The 21,080-nt window shown below is 41.7% G+C and overlaps 1 protein-coding gene across 1 annotated transcript in view; it reads left to right on the forward strand.

Moving 5' to 3' along the window:
* The first annotated feature begins 696 nt into the window (after positions 1–696).
* The window catches only part of CPN1 (carboxypeptidase N subunit 1), a 49,436-nt gene continuing 29,052 nt past the window's right edge, over positions 697–21,080 (forward strand). Inside the window, exons 1-2 of the mRNA XM_043981057.1 lie at positions 697–1,032; positions 15,774–15,970. Of these exons, the coding sequence (XP_043836992.1) occupies positions 810–1,032; positions 15,774–15,970 (420 nt within the window). The 5' untranslated portion in view covers positions 697–809. The remainder of the gene's footprint in view (positions 1,033–15,773; positions 15,971–21,080) is intronic.

Genomic DNA, 21,080 nt, shown 5'->3' on the forward strand with positions numbered 1-21,080 from the left:
CTAGGAGGTCTTCAGTTTAGATGACCGTTGGTTGGGTGTGTTAGGTTAAGGATCCCTGTATATGGTTTGGACCAGAGGACCACTGTGGTTCCAGGACCTCCCCAAAGTCCAAGAACCTGGAAAACTCCTGATAAATTGTTCAGTTACACCCAGAAAAGAATTTCCCACACGGGGAGTTCCCTACACCAATGGAATTACAAGCCTGATTCATCCCTTCACTTCCCATTCTTCCCCAAAGAGTCATTTTTTTTTTTTGTTTGTTTTTTTTAAGTGAGGCAATTGGGGTTAAGTGATTTGTCCAGGGTCACACAGCTAGTAAGTGTTAAGTGTCTGAGGCCGGATTTGAACTCAGGTACTCCTGACTCCAGGGCCGGTGCTCTATACAAAGAGTCATTTTTTAAAAGCCACTTTCCTGAGCTATTTTACTACAACTCACTGGAGCTGTAGGGTAGAGTACAGGGCGAATTCCCGCCCCTGCTCCCCCCCCCCCAACTTTCCAGAGTCAAAGGGTTATGAGCAGCTCCAAAAGCCTGTTTACAAGGCAGTTAATCAATGAACCAGAATCAGTGAAACCATCCAAGTCTGGGGAAATGTCTCTAAAAACCTTTCCGGAGATCTGGAGGGGGAGGAGATATTGTCAGGTCACTCCCATCTATCAGTCATCCCAAACCTGGAGTGGGGGAGGGATTAAAAGGCGGGCCCGAGCTCCCCTCCTGCCTTCAGTTAGGGCTGGGGCTTTCTCCAGGACCAGCCGGAGGAAACTGACTTGGGTGTCCTTGGATTCCAGCTGGAGAAGAAGGCCCTGGAAGATGTCAGAAGTGCTCTCAGCCCTCTTCCGGCTCCTGCTGCTGTTCTGTGGGGTGGCTTCTGTGACATTTCAACATCATCGGTATGATGATCTCATGAGGACCTTATACAAGGTGCACAATGAGTGCCCCCATATCACTAGAGTTTACAGTATCGGCCGCAGCGTCAAGGGAAGACATCTGTATGCCCTGGAATTCAGTGACTTCCCTGGAATGCACGAGCTCCGTGAGTACTGAACACTTATTGGACACGGTACCACTTGGGGGAGTTGGCCTGTGGGATTTCAGGGGCAGGAGCCTTGCCCAGAATAATACCTCTCTCCCACACATCATCACTAACATCTGAACTTCTCCCAGGTACTCCACCCAGGCCCATAATCTGGACCTTTCCCTCATTGCTTTTGCTCCTCAAAATCTCCCTGTCCCAGTTTTATTTCCTCTGGGCCTAGCTAGTCTCAGTCTACTCTAGTTTCTCTGGCTTTGCTCAAAAACTTTAGCTGCACTCAGATGTCTTGAGGGGAAATAGTGAAGGGGCTGGGTTTTGGGAAAGGGGAAATAGCAAGGGGGAATGTAAACAACCCTTTAGACTCCTGAAGAAAATTGGCTTTTTGATGCCTTCCCTGTGAGCTTAAGAACGAAGGTTCTTTTCTCTGTGCAGCCGTCAGTCACCCCGAGGTCAAGGAGTGATTTGGAAGTCTAAAGGGACAAACAAGCAAAGCACCAGCATGGGAGACCGTAGGAGTGGGGCCTGGTAGCAACTGGGCAAATGCCTCCTGCCCAGAGAGCCTCTTGGGCAGGCCATAACTGAAAATGACTTCAAAACTTGATAGTCCCACATGCAATCATTGGACCTGGAAGTGGTTTCTAGAGATCATTGGCCCAGTCCCCTGATTTTAGGCACGTTATATAGTTCATAACAGGAATAGGGGACTTTTTTCTCTTCAGGAAGCCCAGGGTGAAGATGGGGGTCACTACTACAGGTAAAGTATACCGGGGAGGGGGCAGCTAGGTGGTGCAGAGGATAAAGTACTGGCTCTGGATTCAGGAAGACCTGAGTTCAAATCCAGCCTCAGACATTTGACACTTACTAGTGTTAACCTGGAAATTAAGGAAACAATCAATATAGGAGAAATAAGGTCTTTAATTGGGGCAGAGGAACTATAGCTCCTGGTATCGCAAAGCTCTGAAACTAGGAATACCCAAAGATGGGAACAGAGAACAGGGTTTTTAATGGGGTAACAGAACAAAAAGGGAACCAAAAGATTGCTCCAGAGTGACATATAGCTAATTAATGTAAATGAACCTTTGACAAAAGAAATAATAGAACCGCTCCTAATTTAAGTATAGGCGTTACTGACTCTGAATAGAAGCTACTTTTTACATAATAACATAAAGTCCAGGGAGTATGGTGGGGAACATTGGGAGGGGATAAGTTGCTTGGGGGAAAGTCCTTAAGTCCATCAAGAGTCTGGAAATGACAAAGACAGTCAGCCCCAGGCAATTCACCTGCCTGGGAAAGAGGGGACTGGGTGGGGAATCAGTTCTCAGTAAATTTGGTAGTTCTCTAGCTGTGTGACCTTGGGCAAGCCACTTAACCCTCATTGACCCCCCAAAAACAAAACAAAAAAAAATATACCGGGGAGAGAGAAGAATAGAGAGGAAGAACTAGAGACCAGGCCAAGGAGTGGAAAATAAACAAAGTTTGGGGGTGGGAGAAGAAAGAAGAGAAATTGAAGAAAAGAGGGAGGGAAAGGAAGTGCTTAGGTTTTATAAATATTGACTTTAGAATCTTAAAAAGCACCATGTCCAGGGCAGCTAGATAGCCCTTGAGTCAGGAGAACCTGAATTCAAATGCAGCACACTTATTAGCTGCGTGACCCTGGTCAAGTCACTTAACTCCAATTTCCTTCAAAATAAAAAAAAGCACCATTTCCATATGTCCTTCTGAGGCACATTCTTAAGCCCTCACCTGCAGCTTGGCATAGAGGATAAAGTGCAAGGTATGCCCACTGAGAGAGATACCTTCCAATCCTGAGATTCTTTGGTTTTGAATTCTCTAAATCAGTGAGCCAACTCCATCTTTGGCACTTCTTAGCATATGATTTTAGGCATACGTGATCTATCTAAGCCTCAGTTTTCTCATGTGCAAAATGGGGATAAAATACCTATAGTCCCTCCCTTTCCTGGGGTTGTCCTGAAGTCCCACAGAGATCATGTATATATTATTTCTCTCTATTCAGATTCTAAAGCATTTACTCTAATCCCTACTTTGTCTCTTGGGTCTGGTCAGTCCCCGGAGCAGTGCTTGATATCTATCTGCCCACTCTGGAGGTTGGAGCAATCTGCTTAAGTCTCTTCTTCCCACTGTCATTCCACTGTGCTGAGTGCCCCAGTTTCATTTAACCAATTAACATCAATTAGCATTTACAAAGGGATAATTACTGAGAATAAAGATCTAGAAGTACAAACATACCTCCCCCTCCATGCTCTGCCTCTGTCAAATCCTGGTACGAACTCCAGTTCCTGGATTTGGGGGGCTTTGCTATTTCTGATTTATAGGCCATCTACTTGTGCTGATGGGGATGGGGATGGGGTGTGGGGTTGTAAAGGCCTGAGGCCCCTTTCTCCACCTGGAGGCTTAATGGCATTCCTCTGCAGAACGCTGCCCTGGAGGAAAGAGAAAATGCCCAGCTGAGGAAATTCCCTTTGAATACATTCTCAGTTCTGGCTCCACCTCTGATCCAAAAGGCTCCTCTCCTTCACTTGGGTCAGTGGATTGGAAATTGTCCGAATACTTGTGCTTTCTTTGAATTGTGAAGGTTGCTTGCCCTAGACTCCTATGTGGGCTGGCAACTAAGAGTGAGTCTCCATTAGCTATCCATTCATTACATATTTATTCAACGATCACTGTCATTTATGTTGATCATTCCCAAATCTAGATCTCCATTATGTAAATCTTACCCATTTATATTATTAAGACCTTTTCACTTGGATATCCTGCTATGCCTAACTCAATGTCTAAAATCAGATTCATCATTTCCCTCCTTCCTTCCCCAGAAAACAACTTGCCAATTTGTTTAGCAATAACACTTTTATTATAATCTCTTAAAATCCCTTATGCTTTTGTCATGGGGAAAATGGGGTAGGGAATTTGGGGTCCTTAGGAATTCCTCTTTAAAGAATTACACCCTCTTGCACACAAAAGCAGTTAGAATAAGATGGTAGTTTATTTAGGGGCAAGGGAAGGGAGGAGAAGGGAAACCATGAAAGAAATCCTTGGACTTCTCATGGGGAGAGCATGGCTCTGAGATACCAATCTCCTTGATCTGGAGACTAGCAGGTACTTTTTTGTTTTGTTTTGTTTTTTGTTTTTTTAGTGAGGCAATTGGGGTTAAGTGACTTGCCCAGGGTCACACAGCTAGTAAGTGTTAAGTGTCTGAGGCCGGATCTGAACTCAGGTACTCCTGACTCCAGAGCCCCTGCTCTATCCACTTCGCCACCTAGCTGCCCCACTGCGCCACCTAGCCGCCTCTGGCAGGTACTTTTATAGAGGACTGCTGGAGGTGACCATCTGACTGTGGAAAGTTCCTTTAGTGAAGGAGTACCATCCCCCACCAGTGGTGGCTGGAGGAGTTGGATGAGGGGTGGCTGCAAATCTCAAGCCATCTCCTCAGAACACAAAAAAAGCAGCCACACCTAATCTTATCTCCCCAGAGTTGAGGGAGACTAGAATGAAGGATGGGGGTCCCGGAGCTGGCTCAGTCCGAACTGGTTCAGCTTATCTCTCTAGGCTATCTGTCCTCTGGTTTAGTTTCTCTAGGAGAAGATTCTTCTTTTTTTTCTTTTTGTGAGGCAATTGGGGTTAAGTGACTTGCCCAGGGTCACACTGCTAGTGTGTGAGGTCAGATCCGAACTCAGGTCCTCCTGACTCCAGGGCTGGTGCTCTATCCACTGTGCCACCTAGCTCCCCAAGGAGAAGATTCTTTGATTTGCCCCAGAGAACTTCTGGGGTACTCTGGGCCCCATAACACTTTTTGTCTATTATTTCAAATTCAACCTTTATTTTACTCCTCCAGAATATTGGTCAGATCCTCTTCATTTCTTTTGCTACCACCTTAGTCTAATCCCCATTGAGTTATTTCCTGGTTTACTTTATTCTTTCCACCAGTCCACTGGTACTGAAATTACTTGTAGAGGTAGTTCCAAATCAGTGGTCTTTTCTCAATCTTCGCTCTCTTTGACCTCTGCAGCCTTTGACACTGTTGATCACCCTCTCATTTTGATACTCTCTTTTCTCTAGTTTTTTGGGACATGATTCTCCTGGTTTTTTACCTGCTCATCTGACTGCTCCTTCTCTGTTTCCTCTGCTGGTTCCTCCTCCAGATCATGCTCTCTAAACATAAGTATCCTTCAGGCTTCTTTCCTGGGCCCTTTTGTCTTCTTGAAACTCAAATCTTCAACTGCCTTTCAGATATCTTGAACTGGGTGTCTAGTAAACCTCTTAAACTCAATATGGACAAAACAGAACTCATGATTGTTCCCATTATCATGCTATCTCCCCAGTCACTCAGGCTCCCAACCTGGGATACATCTTCAATTTCTCTCCTCCCCACCTTCCATCCAATTTCTTCCCAAGGCGTCTCAATTTCACCTTTGTAACATCTCTTGACTATGCCCCCTTCTCTCCTCTTGATACCGCCACTCCTGTAGTACAGGACTTAATCACCTCACTCCTGGATTATATTTTAATAGTCTTCTGGTGGGTCTGCCTGCCTCAAGCCTGTCCCTACTCCAGTCCATGCTCCATTCAGCCACCAAAGTGATTTTCCTCAAGTGAAGATCCTATGATGTCACTCCCCCCCCCCCCAATAAACTCCAAAGGCTTTTTTTTGGGGGGGAGGGGCAATGAGGGTTGGGTGACTTGCCTAGGGTTATATAGCTAGTAAATATCAAGTGGTTTTTGAGGCTGGATTTGAACTCAGGTCATCCTGAATTCAGGGCTGGTGCTTTATCCACTGCACTACCTAGCTGCCCCCTCCAATGACTTTTTTTTTTGGTGAGGTAATTGGGGTTAAGTGACTTGGCCAGGGTCACACAGCTAGTAAGTGTTAAGTGTCTGAGGCTGGATTTGAACTCAGGTCCTTCTGACTCCAGGGCCAGTGCTCTATCCATTGCACCACCTAGCTGCCCCCTCCAATGACTTTCTATTGCATCCTGGAGCAAATACAAAATTGTTCTGTTTGGCATTCAGAGCCGTTTATCACCTAGCCCCTTCCTACCTTTCCAGTCCTCTTACAGCTTAATCCTTCATACATACCTTTCAGGCAAGTGGCACTGGCCTCTATGTTCTTTACAGGCATTTTCTCTGGCTGTCCCTCTTACCTAGAACACTCACTCTCCTTTGGCCAGACTACTGACTTCTCCCTGGCTTCCTTAAAATCTCAACTAAAATCCCATTTTCTTTTTTTTATATGCCAAAAATCCATTTATTTTGTTTTATTATTTATTTAGCATTTTATTTTCCCCCAATTACATGTAAAGAGAATTTTTAATGTCCATTTTTAAAACTTTGTGTTCCAAATTCTCTCCCTTCCTCCCTCTGCACCCCACTCTCCCAGCACTTTGAGAAGGCAAGTAATTCAACATAAGTTATACCTGTGTAGTCATTCAAAACACTTCCATATTAGTCATGTTGTGAAAGAAAACAGACCAAAAAAAACCTCAAGAAAAATAAAGTTAAAAAAGAAATTATGTTTCAATTTGTATTCAGATACCACCAGTTCTTTCTCTGGGGATTTTTAGCATTTTTTTTTTTTTTTAGTGAGGCAATTGGGGTTAAGTGACTTGCCCAGGGTCACACAGCTAGTAAGTGTTAAGCTTCTGAGGCCAGATTTGAACTAAAGTCCTCCTGAATCCAGGGCCGGTGCTTTATCCACTGTGCCACCTAGCTGCCCCCCCCCCCCATAAGGGCTCTTCTTATCCTTTCTCCCCCAGCCTCTAGCATATCACTTTGCTAGTAGTGGCACTTACTTAAGAATTGGATGTTGAATAAATGAAGAGAGCCTTACTGAAGGTCAGATTGTGACTCAGAGGTCACAAAAAGCTCTGAGTGGAAGATGGAGGTTTGGAGATTGAGCCCAATTGCAACCTTGATTCTTCCATGAGCTGACCTGCAGAGTGGGGCAGAGGAAATGAGAAATGACTTTTCCCCTTCCAGGAAGTTGCTATTTTATGCTCCAGGTACACTTAGCAGCTAACTACTGAAAAATCTAAACCAGAGGCAGCACTGTTTCTAAAACAAATAGAGAAAGTGATTGTGAATGGCTCCAAGATCATAGAGTATAAATTGCAGGAAAAAGATTTTGAGTTCCAAATTTTTCTCCCTTTCCTCCACCCTCCTCAAGATGGCAAGCAATCTGATAAAGGTTATATATGTGCAATCACATATAGAACTGATCCAGAGGAAGTTAGTTGGAGAAAGCTCTATGGAGGAAGTATGAGGGATGGCTGGAGTTTAGATTTAGGCATCATTGAAATTAAGGGAGGAGGGAATTTAAAGACGATGTGGCTGGTTGTGTCACCAGTAGGGGAGAAATCAAAATGTAAGAATTGAGAACAGTTTAGTGTGTTGGGCCAAGAGGAGATGAGAGGACCTTGATCTGTAAGGGGGGAGTCTATAAAATCTATCTGATCTCATGATTTTACTAATACCACAGAGGGCAAGTGACTTACCAAAGGTAATAAAGGTATAGAGAGAAATGTAATAATAATTTCTCAAATATATAGAGAAATGAGTCAAATTTATAAGAATACAAGTCATTTTCCAGTTGATAAGGGGCCAAAGGAAATGAACAGGCAGTTTTTGTTTGTTTTTTTAGTGAGGCAATTGGGGTTAAGTGACTTGTGCAGGGTCACACAGCTAGTAAGTGTTAAGCTTCTGAGGCCGGATTTGAACTCAGGTCCTCCTGACTCGGGCCGGTGCTCTATCCACTGCGCCACCTAGCTGCCCCAAGCAGGCAGTTTTTAGATGAAGAAATCAAAGCTATCAATAATCATATTTTTCATATGCTCTAAATCACTATTGATTAGAGAAATGAAAATTAAAACTATTCTGAGTACCATCTCACATCTATCAGACTGGCTAATATGACAGAAAAGGAAAATGACAAACGTTGGAGGGGATGTGGAAAAAATTGGGACATTAATGTACCAACAGAGAATTGTGAATTGGTCCAACTATTATTTAGCAATTTGGAACTATGCCCTTTGACCTGCAATACCACTACTAACTAGGTCTGTATCCCATAGAGATCAAAGAAAAGAGAAAAACAACCATTTGTAGTGTTGGAAAAATTTCTAAGTCTGATGAAGAAACGTAAAGCAAAGTCTCTAAGCCTTAAAGATAGGTTTATTGAGAGAGGGTACTGGTCTCACAATAAAGCTGGTCAGTCAGGGGTAGGACCTGAAAGACCCCAAGGTAAGGACTCAACAGGATTTTATACTCCTACAGGGCTTAAATGCTCAGCAAATATTATTTTTAGACAATTTTCTTAGAATATTAATTTTAAACAATCTTCTTAGAAAATATCGAAACTGCTTATGTGACAAAATCATCATTTTCCAATAATCTTATCAATCTTCTTGCATCAACAGATCACAACTTTATGGCATGATCCCTGGTCATAACTGATGCATGACCCCTTCGTCAAGTATATCACTTATGATTTCTAAAATATATTGCTGACTATGATATCCTATTGCTGACTTGCTGACTTGCCTATGATATCATCTGGTATTACTTATTGCTTAATATTGGAAAATATCATTTGACATTGTTAAGTGAGATAGAGACTTAATTTACAAGTACACTAAGATATCTAAATATAATAAATCACAATTTTTAGTTAATATGCTGATTATTATAATAATTAAATCCCTTTAAATCTCTTATAACTAAGTGGTGGGGAAAATCTCACTCACATTATAAAAATATTTATACTAGGTTTTTTTATGGTGGCAAAGAATTGGAATTGGAGGGGGTGCCCATCATTGGATAATGGCTAAACAAGTTGTGGTATATGAATTGTGATGTTTAAAATCTAATGTGTGTTCACCTTACCTGCCCCCCCCCCAGTGTGTGTGTGTGTGTGTGTGTGTGTGTGTGTGTGTGTGTGTGTGTGTGTGTGTGTGTGTGTGTGTGTGTGTGTGTGTTTAGGGGGGACTAGATAAGATTTACGGATAAATTCGGCAACAGTTTAGGCTTTTAAGTATTTATTAAAGTATATTAGAAGTTAATGAAAAAAAAGTTAATGAAGAGAGAGGGTGTGAGCATAGGTCTCTGAAAGAATGGAAAAACCTAGCTCAGATCTATGTGGGATAGAGAGAAAAACCAGACTACACCTAGCAGCTCAAGCTTTCAAAGAGACAGAATCCCCACCGGTTCTCCCTGAAGCCCCCTGTGGAACTGGAAGAGGGGCGGTCCCCATACACAACTCCAAGTTAATTGGCTGGTAGCATTCAAGTCCATTGATTGACATGACTTGAAGGTGGTCCATGAATTGTGACAGACTTCTGCACACTGCGATGACCTTAAGAAGGTCACCTCATGTATTTCTCAGCAGGAAGTGCCATCCTGGTTCTCACAGAATGTAATGGAATACTATTATACTATAAGAAATGATGAACATGATGCTTTCAGAAAAGCCTGGCAAGACCCACATGAACTGATGCAAAGTGAAGTGAGCAGAGCATTGTATTTGGTAATGGTGAAATTGTATGAAAATCAATTGTGAATACCGTAGCTATTCTCATCCTTCAAAGACAGTTCTGAAGGACTTATGACGAAAAATACTATCTACCTCCAGAGAAGGAACTGATGGGGTCTGAATGCAAATTGAAGCATACTTTTTAAACTTTCTTTATTTGGGGGTGGGGGGTGGTTGGTCTGTTTTTTTTGTTTAGTTTTTGTTTTTTGTTTTTAGTGAGGCAATTGGGGTTAAGCGACTTGCCCAGGGTCACACAGCTAGTAAGTATTAAGTGTCTGAGGCCAGATTTGAACTCAGGTACTCCTGAATCCAGAGCTGGTGCTCTATCCACTGCGCCATCTAGCTGCCCCCTGGTCTGTTTTCTTTTGAAATATAGCTAACGTTTCAGTAAGACTGTGAATGTATAATCTATTTCAAATTGCTTGTTTTCTCAAGGAGAAGAGAAGGAGGGAATGAATTTGGAACTCATTTTTTTAAAAATGTAAATTATTTTTATAGGTAATTGAGAAAAAAATCCATTTAAAAAAAGTAATGATCTTCATATGGAGCAGCAGAGTTAATTAGGAGAACAGAGAATTCCACAGAGAGAAATGGGAAAAGGTCTGGGTAGGGGGATGCATGTCCCTGTTGGAAGGTAGGGACTATCTATTGCTTTTTTTTTTTTAATCTAACACTTAGCACAGGGCCTAGCACATAGTAAGGAAATGATAAATCCTTGGTGACTGACTGGCTATTCCTATCTTGGGTGCATGGTCTATTCCCTCTTTCTCTGTATTTTTCCAGTCACCTGTCATCAACCTGATTAGATGGTAAGCTCCTTGAAGGCAAGGGAGTGGTTCAGTTTTGTCTTTGTATCCCCAGTGAATGAATGAATGAACTAAGAAAATGAAGTTAATAGTATTCATTTTTTCCTATTTTTAATCTATAAATTAATGAAACAATATAGGAGAAATAAGGTCTTTAACTGGGGCAGAGGAACTATAGCTCCTGGTATCTCCTAGCCTAGGGAGATGCTAGGAATACCCAAAGATGGGGGAAATAATTAAGAGAGGGAATGCACCTGAAATAACAGGGTTTGGGGAATGTTTCCTGTAGGAGGTAGAGATGAGAAAGAGCATTCCTAGTGAGGGAGACAGTGAAAATACCTTGTCTTGTTCAAAGGCCACTTGGATTAAATGTGTGGAAGTGGGGTGGGGCTAGTTTATGAAGGGCTTTGAATGTAAAACAGGATTTTGCATATTAGTTTACTTTAAGATCCTAATGACAGGTTTTGTTTTGTTTTTTGAGGAGCAATGAAGGTTAAGTGACTTGCCCAGGGTCACACAGCTAGTAAGTGTCAAGTGTCTGAGGCTGGATTTGAACTCAGGTCCTCCTGAATCCAGGGCCGTTTCTTTAAATACTGCAGCACCTAGCTGCCCCCTAATGACAGTTTTCAAGGAACTTTAGATACTTGAAGGGAAGCTAGGTGGCTTGGTGGATAGAATGCCCAGCCTGGAGCCAGGAAAACCTGAGTGCAAATCCTGGCTCAGACACTGGCTGTGTGACCCTGTTGGCCTCAGTTTCTTCATCTGTAAAATGTGCAGGAAAAGTAAACAGCAAGTTCATTTTTATATCCTTTTTTTTAAAATCTGTCCTTCATATCAATGCTTATGTAATCTAATTCTCTGCTTTGATTACATTATTCCAGTGTGACCTTCCCAGGTTCCCCAGTCCTCACTGAAGAGAAGATACACTCCTTAGCCAAGCATTCACAACCTTCCACAAACAGGTTCCAAGCAGTTTCCCAAACTTACTGCACACAATTCTTCATACATTCTATATTCTAGTCAACCATACCATGTCTTGATCCCTATTTTCTCTTCTCTCTGCCACTGCTCATGCCATTCTCTATGCCTTGCACCCCTAGCTCACCATCTCCCTGCCACTGATATTCAAGGCAATGAATTGGGAAACTTATAGGTGATGATGTGAAGAAAATCCCTCTGTTTGTGAGAATTTCATTTACCAAAAGTGAGGCAGATCATCCTCTTTGATTTATATCAGTCAAAGCCATATCCATTTCTTTCTTTCCTTCCTTCTTTCCTTTCTTCCATATCTTCAGGCAAATGGACTCCTTAGAGAGACCAAAAGTTTTTTAAGAAATTCATGATTCTGGGTCTTGGCAAGCCTCATGTGGATGTAAATCATTTGAGGCTAACTTTAGAACTTGTCATTAAACATTCGACTTTAGACTACATTCTGTAACCTGGACAGGAAATACAGTAATGAGAAATCAGGAAGATAGATGGGGGTGAGGGGTGGGGTCAAAACTTGTTGAAACTTAGCTTGAGAGGTTCCAGAAAACTTTCTCCTGAATTCCTGAAAAAATATCCAAGCCACAGTCGCCCTGACATAAAACACAAAGGCTGAGCTGGCTCTTTATTTTTTTAGGGACTGGATGAGGAATTTTATTAAGACAATTGGCTCAAGTAGTGGCTGGATGACCATTTATAGGAGATAATATAGAGGAGATACTTGGTTAGGTATGTGCTATACTGGACAGCATCTTATCCGGGGTCCTTTCTGAACTGAGATTTTATTATTCTCTGGAGATGGTAACCAGGAGGAGAGGAGGAGGAATAATTTTATATGGTTTTTACTATGTTCCCCAGGCACTGTTGACAAATACTGTCCCATTTAGTCCTCACCACAACCCTGGCTGGTAGGTACTATGCTGTATCATTTGATAATTGATATTTCTCTGTAATTCTTCCTTTTTCCCATTCTGTCAAAATGCTTCTTAGCCTAGCTATAGGAGCTCTCCCAGTCCAAAGGTGAGGAATGTGATCACCCCCTAGCCCCTGGGGCATCTGCTTGCTTACCAGTTTAAAGTAGGACCCTGGCTTTGTTTACCAGTAAAGTGAGCACCAGCTTGGGCCAGGCCCTTCCCCAGGGGACGACTCTCCTGTCCTTGGCTGTTCCTCATCAAAGTTAGGAGTGACCTGGTCTCCAAGGGGAAGGCTTACCTGGAGATCCAAATTGGAGTGGTTTTGTTTTTAGTCAAGATCACTACAGACAGCTGATGCCCATACTGCAATTAACATTCCTTAATTGCCAGAGAGGGGTGTGTGATCATCCACATCTAAAGGGCAACTCACCTACCAATGGGGATTGTCTTGCCTTTGTCAGGTTGAAATGATGTACTGTCAGGCCAGTCAGAAAGAAGATGCAGCCCCCCAGGTTGGAGAGAGATACAGATACAGATACAGAAACCGAGACGATTTCTCGTTTACTGCTAAACCAACCCAGCCTTTTCTGTTATTATAAGGATATCTTGGCCTTAGAAAACTATTTCAGCATCATTTTTACTCACTACTGTACTATTCCAGGAAACTGAGGCTAATGAGGGTTGAGTGAGTTTTCTGAGACTGGATTTAAACCAGTCTTCCTAACTCCAGACCCAGCATTTTATCCTTTGCTACACTTAGCTGCCAAGGGTGTTGCAGTTGGTTTGTTTTGGCAGGGCAGTGAAGGTTAAGTGACTTGCCTAGGGTCACACAACTAGTGAGTGTCAAGTGTCTGAGGCTGGATTTGAACTCAGGTCCTCCTGAATCCAGGGCCAGTGCTTTATCCACTGTGTCACCTAGCTGCCCCTCCAGATAGTTTTAGAAACAAAATCTAAGCCTAGAGTTTCCTCATTATAAATCCAGCACCCCATCCACTATGCCATGCTAAGGCTGGAATTCGAATCTTGCCTCAAACACTTCATAGCTGGGTTTTTTTGTTTGTTTGTTTGTTTGTTTTTTGCAGGGCAATGAGAGTTAAGTGACTTGCCCAGGGTTACACAGCTAGTATGTGTCAAGTGTCTGAGGCTGGATTTGAACTCAGGTCCTCCTGAATCCAGGGCTGGTGCTTTATCTACTCCACTACCTAGCTGCCCTCATTTCATAACTGTTTTGACTCTGCATGAATCATTTAATTACTCTTAGCCTCAGTTTCCTCATCTCTTCCCCTCCAGTCCTAGAAAGTGACAGCTAACTATTTTGTCTTTTTATCCCCCAATAACTGCATGTAGTAGGTGCTTAATAAATGTCTTTTGGACTAGATTTAATTCACTCTATGAAGGGAGTAGTAGGGATCTTCTTCTTCAGCTTGCTCAGCTAGTAGTAATTACAGCTAGCATTTATGTGTCAATTTAAGGTTTGCAAAGTGCTTTACAAATATTTCATTTGGTCCTCACAGAAACCCTGGGAGGTAGGTGCTATTATCACCCCCATCTTGCAGGTGATATAGCTGAAGTAGAGAGAGCCATCAACATTTCTTTATTTCATTGGGCAATAAACCTGGCCAAAGTGTAGTTTCATCAAATAAGGAAGTAGAGGCAAGTAATGTGTAGATAGATTAGGAATAAGGACACCCAGGTTCTAATCCTGACTGTACTGTGGAAACTCACTGTGCACCATTCATTAAGTATGTCATTTCACTGCTATGGGGCCTGCTTCTCTCCTCTTTTATTTAAGGATTTGCATCAAAACAGAGGTTCTTTAATATTTTGGAGAGGGCATGAAGCCCTTTGGCAATCTGGGGAAGCCTCTGGGCCTCTTCTCAGAATAATGGTTTATGGCCAACATTCATAATTAAATTTCAGTGAAAGGTTAGTGAAAATAAAGGTGTAAGCCCCCTTCCCCCATCCAAGTTCACAGACCCCTGAAACCTCCTTAGAGGTTAGGAACATATGTACTAGATGATGGCAATTTAAGGATCCTATAAATTCTAAGGCTCTTCCCCATCCTGGCAACAGTCCTGCCCTGATGGAAACAGGAGATTGAAGTGCCTTAAGTATTGGGGAAAGTTAAGCTTCTAATGGGGTGATCAACAGCCACCAGATTTTTAGGGAAAATTTTAGAGTGGGGATTTGGGACTGACCCTCCTTCTATTCTTACAGATCTATTATAATGTTAATAGTCTTTGATTACTGGCATAAAGGAAAAAAATCAGAAAGGGAAGGATTACAAATGGGTGAGAGGGGGCAGCTAGGTGGGAGTAAGATGTCCCAAAGGAGTATAAGGCATGATTTGATTTGACTTGTTTGAACAGCAAGAGTCAGCATGGCATAATGAATGGGGTGCTGGATTTATAATGAGGAAACTCTAGGCTTAGATTTTGTTTCTAAAACTATCTGGAGGGGCAGCTAGGTGACACAGTGGATAAAGCACCGGCCCTGGATTCAGGAGGACCTGAGTTCAAATCCAGCCTCAGACACTTGACACTCACTAGCTGTGTGACCCTGGGCAAGTCACCTAACCTTCACTGACCAAAAACCTATCTATCACATACCTGCTTGGAGCTTTAGGTAACCTTTGAAGATATAAGTTATAGATACTTAGGGCTAGAAAGGAACTAACTTAAAGGCTATCTGTTTAATCCTCCATTTTTCAGATGAGGAAATTGAGTCCCCAAGAGGTTAAATGACTTGGTCACACAAATAGAATCATAGCATCATTTTGAGCTGAAAGGGACCTTAAAGGTCATCTAGTACAATCCCTTCATTTTTTTTTTTTTTTTAGTGAGGCAATTGGGGTTAAGTGACTTGCCCAGGGTCACACAGCTAGTAAGTGTTAAATATCTAAGGCCAGATTTGAACTCAGGTACTCCTGACTCCAGGGCCGGTGCTCCATCCACTGCGCCACCTAGCTGCCCCTGAACTCAGGCCTTCTGACTCCAGGCCCCATGGTCTATCCGCTACACTACCTAGTTGCCTCTATTTGTAGCCTACCCATAGAGCATGTTATTTCTAAAATAAGATTGTATTTAACAAAATTTTCTGTTTGGCTTTTGCTAAACATTTATAATGTGTTCAGTGCTGTAGAGCTTAAGTATAAATCTCTAGTCTATCTAACCCAGCAGCTCTTAACATGATGTCTCTCTCTCTAGTTGCCCCCAATCCCTTCATTTTTAAAGGTGAGGAAACTGGGACCCAGACAGATGAAGTGACTTTATCCAAAGTCACTCAGATGGTAAATGGCAGACTTGGGGTTTTTGATCTTAAGTCTGCTGCCTTAAAAATCAGAATTACTGTGATCTGCCCATTGAAACCCCCCCCCCCCCAAAACCAAACTGCTTTTGTAAGATTGAGTGTTTATCCGGGAAGATCCCATGTCAATTGAATCTCTTTTCTTGCTTTCTCAGCTTTAAGAGTAATGTAGTTTTATTACAATTACAGTGGAGCCAGAATTTAAATATGTGGGAAACATGCACGGCAATGAAGTGCTGGGGAGAGAGCTGCTGCTCCAACTCTGCGAATTCCTTTGTGAAGAGTACCGCCAGAGGAATGAACGCATAGTCCGGCTGATTCACAACACCAGGATTCACATCCTGCCCTCCATGAACCCGGACGGCTATGAGATAGCTGCAGAGCAGGTACTGGGTCTTCATAATAGCAAACATTTATTTACATGGTGTCTGATGCTTATCAAAGGGTTCCACTGTGTCAAATCTTTGAACTTTGAAAGGCAAAACAGATCCTAAAATTCTCCTGACAGGTTAGAGCATTGGACTGAATCTGATGAGGTAAAATTCAGTAGGGATTACTAGTCCTACCCTGGGGTACAAAAATATTAACTCTACAAACAGGCGGCAGAGGCATGGATATATAATTATCCTTTCTACATCTTGATTTTCCCTATCTCGGTTTCAATATACTGCGGGTCTACATACTAAATTAAATGGGAAATTTGGGGAAAGTTTTGCAGAAACTGCAGACAACATAAGAAGGCCAACAGATGATGGGGTCTAGGGCCAAATACTTAACCCAAATTGTGCAGAGGTACTGTAAACACCCCATAAAAGAAAAGGGAAAAAAATTCAGACTTCTGGTATGAAAGGAAGGCCAAAAATTTTACACATTTTTCACATCGTGGAGGTGCTATCCCCCTAACTCCCATGATGTGGAGGGGAGAACTGTAATAACTAATGTTTATATGGCACAAATTATGTGCCAGGCATGGTCCTAGGCATTTATTATACAATTGTCTCAGAAGAAGACTGTGACTTTGTTTACCTTAGACTTGTGCATTTAGGTTGTTCCTGTGTCTTAGTGATTAGATATACATTTCTTGGATACATAAGCCCTGATGCTTTGATCATAGGTTGTCCTTAGAATCATATAACAGAATATTAGAGCTGGGAGGGAACTTAAATTTCATCTAGTCCAGTGCCTTCATTTTATGACTTAAAAAACCCCACCCTAAAATGAAAAGTGACTTGCCTGAAGCTTCTGCACAACAGCACAACAGTAATGGATGGATCTTTGTTGTGAAGTATAAAATCATATGGTTCAAGAATTCTAGTGGCCATCCATACATTTTAATTTCTTCATGGCAGTAAGTCTTTTTTCTTGTTTTGTTTTGGTTTTTGGTGTGGCAATTGGGGTTAAGTGACTTGCCCAGGGTCACACAGCTAGTAAGTGTTAAGTGTCTGAGGCCAGATTTGAACTCAGGTCCTCCTGAATCCAGGGCCAGTGCTCTATCCACTGTGCCACCTAGCTGCCCCGAAGTAAATCTTTTAATTAACTGGAGTTGATTGTGGCATTGCTTTGAATTGAGGCTGCTCCTGAATAGGCCTTATCCTAAAAAGGGTTAATGGATTCAACATACAATTTTTAAAAAAATAGAAATGTTAGGGCAGCTAGGTGGCACAGTGGATAAAGCACCGGATTCAGGAGTACTTGAGTTCAAATCCGGCCTCAGACACTTGACACTTACTAGCTGTGTGACCCTGGGCAAGTCACTTAACCCTCATTAACCTGGAGGGGGGGAATAGAAATGTCAACAGACAACAAATGTAAATAGATCACTGATTCATCAATTTTCTACTTATTCTTTCCTGCTGGAAGAATTAGAAATTATTTCTATTTATCTTTTAAAGAGATAACATCCCAGAACCCATTCCTTTATGGTAGAGAGTGATCTGTTTCTTTTGTATCATTCTCAGTAGAAAGGAAACTGACCCACATTTTGGGTTGTTGTTTTTTAAATTGCTTAATTAGGATTTGTGCTAGGGTGAATATAAAAGAATATGTCAAAGTCAAACTTTAACAGTTTGACTTGGCTGTTGCCCATGAAGGAGACACAGAGAATCACAGAATAGCAGAATTTTTTCAATCTGGAAGAAGAGTCTTACTTGATCCCTCCTTGACTCTCCCTGTCACAATTTAGAGGAGGTCATCATTATGAGGATCAATGAGGGTGGGCACAGTGGGAGGTTGAGGCAGAATAGTATAGTGGAAAGCACGTTGGGTTTAGACTCAGAGGACCTTTGTTCAAATCCCAGCTCTGCCACTTACCAGCATGATATTGAATAAGTAATTTAACCTCTCTGGACCCCAGTTTCTTAATCTGTAAAATAAGTCAGACTAGATTGCCTCTAAGGTTCTTTCCAGCTCTGAATCTATGATTTTAACGATTCAATCCAGCTCAAAAAAATCAAAGGACTCTGGAAGGCCAGCTTTTCTACACCTGGCCAGGTTTAAAAACAAAGTATGTGCCCATAGAACATGAGGGCATGAGGTTTTTTCAGATTGGTTGAAATTTATTATTCTCAATCTCTCCTTCATATCCTTGATACTGGATAACCTGAAGCCTGAAACTGGATATATTGCCTCTTGGATGTCCCATCAGGTCAAGCCTGATGCCTGATGGGACCATGCTTATTCTTGGATGCCACTTTCTACTTCTGTCCCTTAAGGTCTAAGGCCTGTATCCCAGTTATTATAACTTGGCATAAAGTTAATAAACTTGGCATAGGGTGTGTCAGGCTGTACTTAGATAGAAATTTCTTATCTTCGGTCTCCCCCCACCTACCCCCCACCCAAATACACACCCCAATACCCAAACAAAGAAAGTATCAACCAGGCCTGTGGAACCTGTTCTTCAGCAAGTCATGATGGATAATGATCCCAGCCCTGCCTCTTCTCTCCTACTCATTCTTTCACCTGAGTTGAGTGTCTATATCCCCAAACCTACCTTTTTTTTTTTTTTTTTTTGGTGAGGCAATTGGGGTTAAGTGATTTGCCCAGGGTCACACAGCTAGTAAGTGTCAAGTGTCTGAGGCCGGATTTGAACTCAGGTCCTCCTGAATTCAGGGCCGGTGCTCTATCCATTGTGCCACTTAGCTGCCCCCCCCCTTTTTTTTTTTCCCTAAACCTACTTTTAAAAGGCAAATTTCAACTCCTCCCCTTCTGGAAACTCAAGGTCTTGGGGGAGGGGGATTGGTTCTTAAAGATTTCTTTAAAAGCTAGTAATACATAGAGGCAGGATGGCATAGTGGATAGAGAGCTGGTCTTGGAGACCGAAAGATCTGGGTTCAAGTCTTGTCTCTGACTAATACTATGCCAACTGGGTAACTCACTAAGACTGTCAAGTTGCTCATTTTAATTGATAGAAGGAATTTCCTAATCTGGAATTCCCAATGAAATCACAGTCCCCTTCTTCACTCCTTCCTTCTCCAGTAAATAAATTCAGGGACAGGAATGGGGATAAAAACAAGTGAAAAGAAAATGTTACAAGGATTGTATTTTGCACTTTTTTTCCCCTAATTTGAAGGAGATGAAGTGGTACCTTGTTCTGAGGAGAGCATTCAAATAGTCGTTTTGTTCTACAAAATCAAACAACTTCTTTAAACCAATTAAGTACAATGGAATCTTACATTCTCCATACTTCTCAGTTAGTTGGGTGACCCATAAGAATGTAGTTTGGTTTAGGGAAATGGCTGTGAAATCCCGCTCTCTTTCCATTCCACCACTGAGAAGAAACTTATGCATGCTTAGACTATTCTCAGACTATAGAAGTGAGAGCCAAGAATGAAGGCTGAGGCTGCTGGGATAGCTTGAGCTCCTGTGCCAAGGCTTGAAGAGAGAGAAAAAAGTTTGGAAAAGCCACTCTGGTGAGTGGAGAGTGAGTTCATTAGGGAGGTGCCAAATTGTTGGCCTTATTGCCATTAAGGGCTCTTGAGATGTTGCAAAATAAATCTGTAGTGGATCCAGTTGGTATGGTTTTGTGATTTTTCTTCAGCTTCATTCAGTAGCAGGTGAAGAAAAAACTAAGGGATGGAGGGATTGTGGAGGTCATGGTGAAGATAAAGAACAGAGTTGGGGTAGCAAGGCAGAGAGAGAGGTGGAATAAAAACAGGTTATAATCAGATAAAGGTAATTTTTTACACTTCATAAATACAGAAGGGAAGCGTGTCCATTATACACATGAAATCATGCAAAACATTTCCACATTTGCCATGTTGGGGAGGGGGAGCAAGAAAAATAAAAAAAATGCTTCAATCTGTACTCAAAGTCCATCAATTCCCTATCTGGAAGGGGATAATATCATCACGAGTCCTTTGGAATTGTCTTGGATCACTGTATTTATCAGAGTAGCTAAGTCTTTCATAGTCAATCATCATTACTATATGGCTGTTACTGTGTACAATGTTCTCCTCCATGAGTGAGGGAAGAAACTCTTTACTAAGGCAGGTTGGCCAGCTTCTCTGTAATTTAAAGATCTGGCTTAGAGCACCAAGAGGTTATGTTCGCCACAATCAAAAAATTCCCAATTTATGGGCATCCCTTCAGTTTCCAATTCCTTGCCACTACAAAAAGCTACTGTAGCTATTTTTGTATATATAGTACCTTTTCCCTTTTCTTTGATCTCTTTGAGGGTACAGACTTATTAATGGTATTGTTGGATCAAAGGGTATGCAGTTTTATAGTCCTTTAGGTATGGTTTCAAATTATTCTTTAGAATGGTTGGAACAGTTCATAGTTCCACCAAAAGTATATCAGTGTACCTATTTTTTCACAGCTTTTCCGGTATTTTCATTTTTCCTTTTCTATTACAAATCTGATGGCCATGAGGTATTATCTCAGAGTTGTTTTAATTTATAATTCTCTAACTATTAGCAATTTAAGGTATTCTTAGTTTTTATTTCTTCTGAAAACTGCCTGTTCATATCCTTTGATCTTTTGTCAGGTGGAGAATGACTCTTGTTTGTTTTTGTTTTTTTACAAATTTGATTCATTTCTATATCTATATACCTCTATCTGAATTGAGACCTTTATCAGATAAACATTGTAAAATTTTTAGTTTTGTTTGTGCAAGACCTTTTAAATTTATGTAATCAAAATTATACATTTTATATATATCCATTTTTTTTTTGTGGGGCAGTGAGGGTTAAATGACTTGCCCATGGTCACACAGCTAGTAAGTGTTAAGAGTCTGAGGCCAGATTTGAACTCAGGTACTCCTGAATCCAGGGCCGGTGCTTTATCCACTGCACCACCTAGCTCTTATTTGTTCACGAACTCTTCCCTTATCTATAGATCTGATGTATTTTTTCCATACTGCCCTGATTTGCTTTTGACTTCATCCCTTAAATCTAAATCATGTATGTCTAAGTCATTTTGATCTTTCTTTGGTACATGGTGTGAGATGTTGGTCTATGTCTAGTTTCTGCCAGATTGTTTTCCTGCTTTTCCCAGAAG

This window comes from Dromiciops gliroides, chromosome 2, assembly GCF_019393635.1.
Source record: "Dromiciops gliroides isolate mDroGli1 chromosome 2, mDroGli1.pri, whole genome shotgun sequence".
In the NCBI taxonomy this organism is placed as follows: Eukaryota; Metazoa; Chordata; class Mammalia; order Microbiotheria; family Microbiotheriidae; genus Dromiciops; species Dromiciops gliroides.